At 30.4% G+C, this 12,756-nt stretch overlaps 1 protein-coding gene across 1 annotated transcript in view; it reads right to left on the bottom strand.

Moving 5' to 3' along the window:
- Nedd8 (Nedd8 ubiquitin like modifier) overlaps positions 1 to 12,756 on the bottom strand; it is a 41,252-nt gene that overhangs the window by 8,378 nt on the left and 20,118 nt on the right. The window contains exon 3 of the mRNA XM_067279601.1: positions 2,874 to 2,903. Within this exon, the coding sequence (XP_067135702.1) occupies positions 2,874 to 2,903 (30 nt within the window). The remainder of the gene's footprint in view (positions 1 to 2,873; positions 2,904 to 12,756) is intronic.

Below are 12,756 nucleotides of genomic sequence, written 5' to 3'. Positions count from 1 at the left end.
TATGAAAAATTGCAAAAATTGCACGAGGGAACATTTAATGTAATCCAGTCAGACATTACGACTGATAATGTAATAACTGATAAAAATATTTTATGCGATTAGTAAATGAAAGAAAACTGAATCTGGACCTAGCAATGTTAGAGTGGCTAGTAAAAGGTAAATTACAGAATTTATTAAAGGTTAAGTATATTTTATTTAGTTCTTTTGTGATTTTTTCTAACAGAATGGAGGCACCCATTGACCAAATTTGTATACAATAATCAATAAATGTTTGAAAATTAGCAAAAAAAAAAAAAAAAGGAATGTAAAGCTGCTTTAGAAGATATTGAACGACAGTCTTCATAGGATTCCACATCGAATGATGGGGAATTTAACTATTTTTTCAACATAAGTTTTAAAACAAAGTTCACTATCAAAAATAACGCCTACATTGTTTACAAAGTTGGCATAATTTATAAATTCAGTATGAATAACAAAGGACAGAAAGGATAAATTTCTGGTTAACAAAAAGCACATTGAGATTGTTTTTTGGACATTAATTCTTAACTAAAACTTTTAAAAATGCAGTCTTTTTATTAACGTTCTCTTATCATCGAAAACGTTACATGATATAATAATAAAAGACTGCATTTTATAGGTTTTTGAAGGTTTAGTTATTTGTAAATTCAGTTAGATAAGGAAATTAATTCTTCAGTTGGCCTTTTCAAATAATTCAGATATGTTTAAATCTGATTATAAAGAAACAGAGTAATGATTTATTAGTTTAATGCCATCAGCATATGTTATAACATGTGAATGAAGATGGCTAAGAATGTTATTGATATCAACTGAGGCTGCTAAGGATTGATCCTTGCTGAATGCCACAGATTAGATGGAAATCAAGGAATTCAAAATCACCTATTTTAATTTTACTAGAACATGCAAAAAAGTAATTATTTAACCAAGAATTGAATACAAAATCTAAATCAAATTGTTCTCATAGTAAGGTTAATAGAAGATTGGGAAGAACGGAGTCAAAAGCCTGAGAAATATCTATGTAAATAACAAAAATGGAGTGTTTGTATTCAAAGAATTTTCTTTGAAAAACTTATCTTATATTAATTAAAAGTTTGGCTAACTTTTAATTAATATAAATAATTTTTTCAAAGATAGTATAAGATGGTGGTTAACACACTAAGAAACTAAAAATTATTAAATTTAATTCAAAAAATATTGTAATTTTATTTTTTATTTAATTATTATTACATTTCATTCAAAATAATAATTAATGAAATTGAAACTAAAGATAGCATTATCTTTCTGCTTTATTTTTTAAACTCTAATGTTGAAATCCATAACTGCACAGCACACTGGGATGAATATAAAATATGACATACATCAACCATTAACCGGTGTGAATAGCTAATCAAGTGTTAATCGTATTCACACTGGTTAATGGTTGATGTGAGTCATATTTTATGTAGAAATCCATTTTACATTAGTTAAACTAACATTTGAAATATTAAATAATTTTCAATTCACTTGCATATTAACAATTATAATAGTTTTGCACAGTGGTGTACACACACAAGCAAACACTTGGATATTGTCTTCACTAATGCACATTTAAAGATGCCTCGTGTATGGTTCAGTACTTAGCTTTAAAAGCAAATGGCTACTGAGAGATCCCTCTAAAATAATGAGAAAATAACCCTTGTACAAATTGTCCACCTCTAATTCCATTGCAGGTGTTTAGGAACTGTCCTAATTATGCAAATTAAAGCAAAATTCACCTCACTATGGATTTGAAGGAGTCACTTCCATTCTCTGTTTATGATTATAAACATTTTTTGAGATGTCTTCATCTCATCATCAGATCTATTTAACTCTTTAAATTAAATACTAGAAATGATTCTGAATGTGGAATGTTTTTAAACCATATATGTCAAGTTTGCATACCAATGACACACAAATTTAGATATTTAAAGTTTTTGAAAAAACTCTGTGGCACTTCTGTCAATTTGAATTATGGAGTACAACAAATATACAAATATTTTTATACATATTAGTAATTTTACTATTCCTTCCTCTATCCTATCCTCCATTATCTCTTACATGTAATTACATGGCATGAGATAGCTCTACAATGTTTTAGGATCTTCTTATTACCATTAGTTAAAACTAAAAGAGTATGAAAATTAGAGAGATAAATATTTATATAGGCCTAAGTAACAATATTTGAAGACAGTAGTCTGGCCAATGCAGAATAAAAAAAAAATCAAAATAATAATTACTTGGAAAAATGATAAAATCTGCCAGCAAATATTTCTTTGAAAGCATGCAATTGCTAAGCCTAACAAAATATTGCATAGGTTTCAACCCATAATATCCAATATGATGGATTATGATCCATCATATTGGATATTTTTTAAATAGCCTTTGTTTTTATAAAAAGTCAAAAATTATCTTAACTGACATTAGAAAGATTACAATGCATGTAGCATTATTATTTTTATCTATTGAAAAAAAAATGAATCCTTTTTTACCAAATTTTTTACTAAGATATCCATTGTAAAAATTTATATTCTCACATACAATGCTAAATATAGTATAAGGAAGAAATTGTACTGTCTTGAGGTGTTAAATTTATTTACTTGATGAAGTAAATACACACAGCATGTATTTAACCCATCAAGTAAATAAATCTAATGCCAAAAGATGATACAATCTCTTCCTTAAAATATCCATTATTGTCATTTGCAAGAGTTATTTAGTCTATAAATGTAACTTTTTCTCTTAGTTTAAATTTTTATTTACAATTAAATTACATAAACAATAATGTACAGATTAATAATTTTATATTAAAAAACAAATTTAAAAAATCCAATAATTACCCTATCTGTTGGTTCAATGTCAATCTCAATCTGAAATTTAATTAAATTTTATCACAATCCAATACAAATAAAATAAAATTGTTATACTTTTAATTGTATTAATATATAAAAATTTTTCATATTTAAAATAAATCTTACATTTTCAATATGTGTATTATAATTTAATCCCTAATAGTTTACTTTAAATCTAAAATAACATAAAATTCTATAAAGTATAATTATCTTACAAATTATTAATTCTCAATAAGTTCTAATGACACATTAGATTAAAATTTAAGACTAACATAAAATAACAACATGCATTATTATTATTATAGCATAAGAGAAAACAAGTTTTATTAATGTTAAACAAATTGCCAAATAATTGGACAAGCAGTGATTAATATTACATTGGAATCAAAAAGCCCATTCAACATTTGAGTCATTTTGTACAAAATGATTACCCAATTTGAGTCCTTCGTAGATAATTTTTGCTGTAAATGCAACTGATTCAAATTCTTCTTCATCAGGATCATTGTCACAATCACTAGTTTCATCAACCATGTTAATTAAATCATCTTCACTTAGTTCTTTATCAGCTGCTAGAGTTCTGCAATATCTCCTTCAGTAAAATTGTCGAAACTTTCTCCACCCAATGAACGTGCCAATTGAACTATCTGAGAATATTCATCCTTTAATAGTGAAATAGAAGCTTCACCTTTAACTATATTTGGCCATAATTTCTTCCAACAGCCATTGAGCATTGATTGCTTAATCGTGGTATATGATAAAGCAATATTCTTAACACATTCTAAGATTTTAAAACTTTTCCAATCGTTAGTAAGTGTTAAAGATTCGTTATTTTCCATTTGTTCTAAAATGTGCATGAAGGCTCGTTTTATGTACAGAGTCTTAAAAGTTGAAATTATCCCAATCATATGACTGTAATAATGAAGTCGTATTCTTTGGTAAAAATATAACTTGGACATTCTCATGCTGTAGATCTTGTGGATGACCCAGTGCATTGTCAATTAACAAAAGCACTTTAAAAGGCAGTCCCTTTTCATTTAAATATTTTTTGACTTCTGGAATAAAACATTCATGAAACCATTTATTAAATATTGCAGCAGTAACCCACACTTTCTTATTGGCCCTCCAATAAACTGGAAGATGGTTGATATTTATTCCTTTAAATACGTGTGGCATTTTTGATTAGTTAATAACCAATGGTTTCATAATATAATCTCCTGCAGCATTGCTACAGAAAAGAATTGTTATGCGATCTTTTGCTGCTTTATGACTTCTAGCTGATTTATGAATTTTAGACACAGATCCTCTCTGGCATTTTTTTCCCAAAATAACCCCGACTCATCAGCATTGAAAACCTGACCAGGAGTACATGAATTGTTGGCAACAATTTCAGCAAATTTTGTTGGATATTCTTGCGCTGCATCTACATTGCCAGATGCCAGTTCACCTTTTAATTTTAAACGATGTAAAAAGTGTCTTCATTTGAATCTTTCAAACCAACCGTGACTTGCTGTGAAAGTCTACTTCTTTTCAGATAAAGAAGAGGATGATAACTGCTCTTTAATTTTTTCATAAATTCGCAAAGCTTTATTTATAATAGCGTTGGCATCAATTGGCATCCATTTTTGAGTTTGGTCCTCTATCCAAATCATTAATGCCTTCTCCATGTTTTCCATTGCAATGTCTCAGTCATATGAAGTTGTGCTCGTACTCGTTCCAGCTGCTAAACTCTTTCTAATTGAGTTTTCATTTTTTCTTATGGTTGTTATTGTAGCTTCATTCATGCTATATAATCTAGCAACATCTATTACTCTTTCTCTATTTCATAAACAATCCAAAATTTTTATTTTGGTTGCTAAAGATAACTTTTCTTTTTACTTCTTGCTTATTTATAATTTCTTTCGACATAATAAGCCTACAAATATTACTCAAGATATAAAATATGTAATTAAAAATAATGTAATCGTTTGTTACTTACGAATATGAAAAATTAAAATTTTCTGGTTATAAACGATGTGCAATGAGTGCAACTTCGTGCATATGGAAGAATCCCCTATATCGGTTACCATTTGACAGATTGAAATAAAACTGCCACCTAGTGCCGTAAATATCAACTATATCTTATAATTAAGGTGGATTGGTATATAGATTGGAGCTAAAAATTGTTCCTTTTGATCATAGCCAGTTTATTTTCAACATTTCTTTTTTAAATTTTTTTAAAACCGTGTAAAAGCGAAAACGTGTAAAAAAGTACCGTGTAAAACGAGGGATGGTGTACTTTATTAGTTTCATTTCTATAAGATTTTTGATAAGAATTTTTCATATTCAGTCATATTAATAAATATATTCTTATCAACATGACAATGTTCAGTATTTAATTAAATTCAAATTATATATGCAATTTTTTAGATACATTTCTTTAAAAATTTATTATTTTTCTTTTTATTTGATAAAGAATTAAGATTTATTAATACTAAAAATTCTTTTAAGAAATTAATAGCTAAAGAATATAATTTGATAAAAATTATAAGCTTTAAATAATTTTTTAATAGTAAACTGTACATCACTGAAATTTAAAACAGAATATAAATAGCAACATTTTATAATTTAAAAAAAGAAGTAATTTTATTACCTCCAAAAAACTTTTAGATTAATTGCATATGTTTATTCTTATTGTTCTGTTAAGTAATGTTTCATAAATTTATAATCATAAAATATATCAAAACCAATCTCAAAGTATTAAGTTTGTTAACATGTTAACAATAAACAGTTCAAGAACCATACTTTGAACTAAAAACTTTATTGCAACAGAACTATTAAAACTCTTCTGTTAATTATAGCTGGAACCAGCTGAGAAATAGTATCTTCCACACCTGTGAGAGGTATGATTACTTTCTATATAAGCTATTATAGATAAGCTTCAGTTTATTTGCCAAATGAATTATTTTAGATATAAAGGCAAGTTTTATTTACAAGAACAGGTGTCTTTATGATAGTACTTTATTATATAATTTGAAGAAAATATACTTTACCCCATCATCTGGTATAGATACTGTACATAATATCCTAACAGGATGGCAGCATAATAAAAATTAAAATTTTATTATATTATATTACAGTGTATTTCCATATACAAATTGCCCTTTTTACACCAGTTTGATTTATGCCAATTAATGGCAATGCTGGTTTCAAATTTTCCCAAAAAATATCTCAAAAAACTTTCTTCCACAATGAATAAAAATTCTTTGCAAATATTTTTTATGCCTAATGGTAATGCTAGTAGTATTAGTAACAACTTTAATACTATTAATAGTAATTCTAGCAGTGTTGGTTTGTTTATTATTTTAAAGTGCTTTTTGTTCATGCAGTATTTCACCATTTGAAAGAAAAATTAATGCCATGTCAAATAAAAGGAAATCAGTGAATCCAAACATCCAAATCATCAAGAAACCATGTGAATCTGTAATTTTAGATAACTACTGACACTGTTAAGTGATTTCTTGCTAATTTCAACTCATTGACTAAAGAATGTTGCAAAATGGACCCAACTAGAAGCAAAATGACTTTATGAGGAGAAATTTAAATGAAGCCTTAGTACCTTATTAAAAAATTCTAAAAGAGAGGAAAAGAAAGGCTCAGCAAATAACTTTTGATTCATATTTTATGACAGTGCATGATCCTCAACCAGGGTCACTAGGAGTTGTCCATAAATTACATCCACATTTTTCTTGAAATTTTTACTCCCCCTCCTTTTCTTGTCCCAGTTTGTCCAAATTTCCATAACCCCCTCCTCTCTTTGGACATCCAACAAAACTCAACCCTCTTAAAACCTTTGTCACTTTATGAATGACAGATACCATAAGTAGAAACAAAACATAAAAGAGCTTTTCAAATAAATATAATAAAATATATAAACCATATAAAATTTAATGAAATGAACAGATGTCCACTGAAGCTCAACCTCTCCCCTCATCTGACTTGTCGTAACCCTTCCCCCTTCCAGTGGACATCATTTATGGACAGCCCCTTATATGTTGTATCAGTCAGGATGCTAGCTGACAGGAGAGGCATGGACGATACAGCGGATCTTTATGGGCCAAGCCTGCACCGTGACTCCTGGCGTGCTGACGCACTTTCTCCCACCCAGTAGCAGGTGAACTAAATAAAAAATATTATTTCTGGTCTGTAAGACTAAATATCTGCATCCATAATTTCAGTATAATAAGTCCTGTTAATTGATAAAAAAAGGACTAGTATACAAGATAAATTTTAAATTACGATAGAGGACACAAAGGCATAATAATTAATTGGTTAATGTGGACTTTGTTTTTTCCAAGAAGGGCATACAAATATTCTTCATTCATGATTGCATTAACCCGGGAGGGGTCACATGACCCATTCTGACCCGCACCCCCTATTTCATGATCTACTGAATCGTTAATAATTAAGTTTTATCGATGTAACTCACAGTAGCTTCCTAAATTTATTGTTATTATCGGAACATATCGCCGTTATTCAGTTTTTCAGAACGCGTTAAGAGATAATTGCTCTTTGGGGTCATGGTGACCCGCAGCGACCCTTGACGTTTGCATAAGTTTGTATTATTAATGTAATGTAAATAAAATAAATATAATTTTTTTAAATCATAAAGTGACATACCTTTTCTATGATAAAAATAACTTCTATCATCACTAATTGTTTCATGTTTTTTTAAATAGTTAAAATTTTTCAGATACTTATAAAAATTTTCCCCAAAATTTAATATGTAAATTCGAATGTTAATAAATAATTAACTAAAGCTTACAAAGTAAACATATATATTTATTAAATTACTAAATAGAATGAAAAATAATATTTAAAAGAAAAAAGTAAAAAACGTTGAACTGTTAAGAAAAAAATTAATATCTAAAACGCGGGTCAAGGTGACCCGCAGCGACCTCTATAGGTTGTTGAGTTTTGCGACCTCACCCGGGTTAAGTTAAAATCAGAAACAATTAAGAACTCTAAGTAACATATGATCAATATTTCAGCAGCTATTGTTGGGTGTATAGAAAAACAATAGAAGAAACAAAAGACAAGGTGTGAAAGCAAAGGCTATCTTTTATGTTGAAGATTCCTTTAATGTTTCTTTCCAAATTCAAAACTTTACAACTGTTCATATATTTTTATATTAACTTCCTCATTGTTCCCTTAACTGATCTCTTATACTTTGATCCATTCTCTTTGCATCATTGTTCCTGAGTATTGTTATTTATTTACATAATTGCGAAGTAACTTTTAGAATATAGTAAAAGTTTATGTTGCCACCTTTAAGGTATAATTTCTGTCCACGTAAGTGATGTTATGAAAAAATTGATGCAAAACTATAATTAGTGTACTGTTCTGAATCCATTTAAAAGTTTAATACAGATGTCAGCAAACTTAAAACTAAAACAATAAAGCCAAATTCTGTTTAAAGTACTTTAAACAATATGTTGAATTTAGGAATTTGGGATTTTCCTGTTCTGTTGGCCAAATAAATGAAGATAAATGTTGTGTAACAGACGTTGAAGTCATCTGTTCTTGTGATCGCCTTACTTTTTAGTTTAATTATTATATTATTAAATTTTGTAATATTACAAATTGGCGCAGTTGGCAGGATTTCAGTACCCAGCTGTATTTATATAGTAGAATCATGCTTTTTAAATTTTTGGTTCAGAAGACCGAAGACTCCTACATTATCTCCCAATATCAACTAGAAGGGGAAGACGAATGGACAGAAATCGACCAAGAATTTCAAGGAATCGAAAATCATCCCGCAATTTCGACCTCATTGGTTTTTCAAACTGCTATCCGGACGATGACAAATTATCGAACACTATCTATTTCATTATCAGAGACAGAAGGTGAGCTCTATCTTAACAAAACTTTAATACGATCGGTCGCCTCGGACAGTTCGTCTGACCCGAAGTCGGATGTGTTGGCGCAAATGGTTCAGTTGCAAAAGCTGTACATGAGCCAACAAGCCGAGACGTTGAAGATTATGAACTCTTTTCGGCAAACCATCGAAAAAATGTCATTAAATTCATCTCGCGATACGATCAACATAGAAAAATATGATGGAAAATCAGAGGAAGCGCGTGTTTGGATAATTTCATACGAACACGCGTGTGCATCTCACAATTGGATTACAGACGAACAAAAGATTCGTAACCTTCGAAATTATTTGGAAGGAATTGCCGTGAAATGGTACAATTCTCGAGTATTAGATAAGGTCGGTGATAATTGGGAGGAATGGAAAAACTCTTTTCTTAATGCGTTCGGACAGAATCGGATCCAACTTTCCATATTAGCGAATATGTGGGAATATCGTGGTGGTTCACTATTGGAATATTATTTTGAAAAACAACGGCGTATTCAACTTGCATATCTGGATATTGGGGAACAAAGCTTTATCACCATGGTAATACGTGGACTACCGGCGGATATGCAAGCTATTCTTCTTCAACACAATTTAAACGACAAAGAAAACTTACGTGTTGGATTGAGCAAATTGGTACCTACAAAAAACTCTGTACCGAGGAAAATTGAAAAAAGGAATAATATTCATGATAAGCGAAGTTTTACCTCCGTGAATGAAATTGATAATGGTCCAAAAAACGAGTAAGGAAGGGTTTACCGATCCCTCAGACAAAATCGGATCATTGTCTAGTCACAGATCATAATGATCCCCACGTGAAATCGAGGCCAGTCCACCAAATCGACAAACACAAGTGGAAAAAAACCAAGAATGGCCGGTTGATTGTCCCGAAAAATATTCAAAACAGCATTATGAAGCGGTATCATGATGATCCGGACAGTGGGGGTCATGATGGGTTTTGGAGGACTTATTACAAGTTAAGGGCACGGTTCTGGTGGCCTAACATGAGACAAAGTATCCAACGTTACGTGCAGACCTGTCCGATATGTCAATCCGTCAAGTTTAAATACCGACCCGTCAAGACCAACTCTATTTGCCCCCACAATCGAAAATACCCTTCAATACAGTACACATTGATTTTGCGGAGCTTCAGAAACGCAGTGAAGGGGTAAGAATGACTAAATCATTTCTAGTGGTCGTAGACGAAGCTACACGGATAACTTATGCTAAAGCTATGAAGGAGGATGTGCGTAGTGTCATCCGTTATTTGGATAATTTACCATTATTCAATAATGTAACTACTATCATCAGCGATTGCGGACCTACCTTTAAATCGGACAGTTTCAAGCAATGGGCCAGAGACAGGAATATCACATTAAAAACCACATCACCTTATCATGCTGCCGGGAACGGAGTGTGTGAGAGAAAGATACGGGATCTCAAGAAATTCCTTAATTGTTATCCAGATTTCAAAGGCGGGTGGAAAAATTGCTTGGATGCTGCAGTTCGCCACGAAAACCGAAGCTACAACTCTTTTTTAGGTTGCTCTCCATTATTCAAATGGCAACGAACAGTTGTTAAGCTGGAAGCTGACAGCGAATTCGGAATTACAGATTTACAATCGTATGAAAAGGAGCGTACCGAGGAACAACGAAAGAAATATAGAGAATCTATCAAAAAATATTATGATAGGAAGCATGCAGGACCATTGGTAAATATTAAAGTTGGATCCTGGATTTTAGTTCAGAGTGGTATGAGGGGAAAACATCCGAACATTAAAGGACCGTATCGTATCGATAAAATAATATACTACGACAACATTCCTAAAAATGTGATGTATAGAACGGAAAATGGAACTAAAAAGATAGCTCACCTTACCAATATAAAATTGTATCATCACAGGGGTGATGACAAGGCTAAGAAGGGGGGTGTAAGCAGAGTTTAAAATCTGCTATTCATTAGCACCCCTCCCCATTAACTCCACATCTGCGATGGTCAAGAATTCGGAGAACTGAGGGGTCACGAAGGGGAAGGAAAAGCTTGGACAGGGGAGAGAGGAGAGAAAGGTCACCACTTTTTAGACCGGACATGTGTGTAACAGACATTGAAGTCATCTGTTCTTGTGATCGCCTTACTTTTTAGTTTAATTATTATATTATTAAATTTTGTAATATTACAAATGTCACTTCAGAAGTTGTTTATCTTAATCACTAAAATGAAGGAGTTTGATTTATATTAAAACTTATGCAGTTTTGCAGGGAAATTTCATGGATGGCACAAAGTGAGGTTTTACTGTACAGTACTTTTGTAAATCTTAAAGAATTTTCTGACAATAGACAAAAATCTAAAAATCCTTTAGAATAATTTTTTTTCTATTCATTTACCTGTTGTAATTTAATACAGCATAAAATTAAGCACACATTTAAATATTAAATATTTTGTTTTATAATTTACAAAGTACATAATTTGTAAATTTTGCACAAATATATAATTTGTGTGTTTTAAATTAAATAATTAGTCATTTTTTAAATATATTATAATACAATTTTATTTCATTCTACAATGATTTAATTGACATTTTCATAATCATGTTATGAGTTTAAAAGTGGCTTTTACATCAATAAATACAAAAAGTTTATATTCATTGCAGTAAAAGACATTCCTAAATTTTCCTATATTATAAAAAGAATGTAATAAAATTATATTGTTAAATTCTTATAAATTTAATAGTTAAATCAATTTGTTTGCTATAGCTCTTTGATATGGATATTTAAAGGTTCGACTTCTGTATATTCTGATATGGATATTTACTTTGAAGAGACTAGGAATTAAGAAGTACAATTCATTATATGAATTTTATTAATTATTTTCAAATTATACAGTAGAGCATCGATTATCCGACCCCTGATCAACCATCACATCGGTTAACCGACCGTGTTCTAGTCAGCAAATTCAAATGTCCGCTAGCAATGTGGCACTACAATATTTAGCTACGTCTTGGCTACTTTATTATTATTTTTGTTAAAATTTTGTGTGTTTTAGCTGGCAACATGGCTCGACCATGAAAGGGAGGCCAGTATTTAAACCAGGCTTAATTTTCTATTTTCAAAATAAAAAAATAATTTTTAACGATACAATAACAACGATTATTATTTTTAAAAAAAATTTTGTTAGGCTTAACATCAATAAAATTCAACACAAAGTAGGTTAATAGCAATATTCTAATATACTAATTACTTGGGATATATACTAATATACTATACTAATAATATACTTTTTCATAGTTTTCAGTTATCCGTTTTTTCAGTTATCTGACCAACCCCAGTCCCCAATTCAATTGGATAATCAATGCTCTACTGTTAAGATGTACTGTACAGTTGCCTAACCTTACAAAATATATTAAGGAGACTATATGAATGTGGCATGGATCAAAAAAGTAGCATTGTTAGCAGTGACTTTCATTGCTGTAAACCTCAGAATGTTTCCACTTTGCCATGCCACAAAAGTAGAGAAAGATTCAATGTTTGTGGCATAGGAAGTAGAGATGTCTTTTCTACAACTAATCACAGCTTATTTCAGTAATTACATTTATGTTATGTGATAAACAAATCACATCCACAATACATGTGTTTATTTTACAGCAGATGATTTGAATATGACTTTTGATGCAGAAAAGTTTCTTAACACAGTAGAAACTCAATAATTCATTACCTTAAAAAGGTATTATTTTTAGACAATTTTTAGAGCAGTGTTTTTCAACCTATTTTATCTCATGGCACACTCAAACCTTAATTAAATTACTGTGGCACAAATTTATGCAAAAAAGTCACTTCATTTAAAGTTGTGTTTGTAAACATTTTATCACCATATTACTTGCCACTTAACCTACCATATATCTCAGCGGATAAGACGATAGTTGAACCATAAAAAATGGCCCCAAAAATCCAGGGTCGTCTTATAAGACAGATACAAAAA

This window comes from Centruroides vittatus, unplaced genomic scaffold (genome assembly GCF_030686945.1).
Source record: "Centruroides vittatus isolate TY-2023 unplaced genomic scaffold, ASM3068694v2 contig_875, whole genome shotgun sequence".
Taxonomy (NCBI): Eukaryota; Metazoa; Arthropoda; class Arachnida; order Scorpiones; family Buthidae; genus Centruroides; species Centruroides vittatus.
This window is presented reverse-complemented; position numbering and strand designations above follow the sequence as displayed.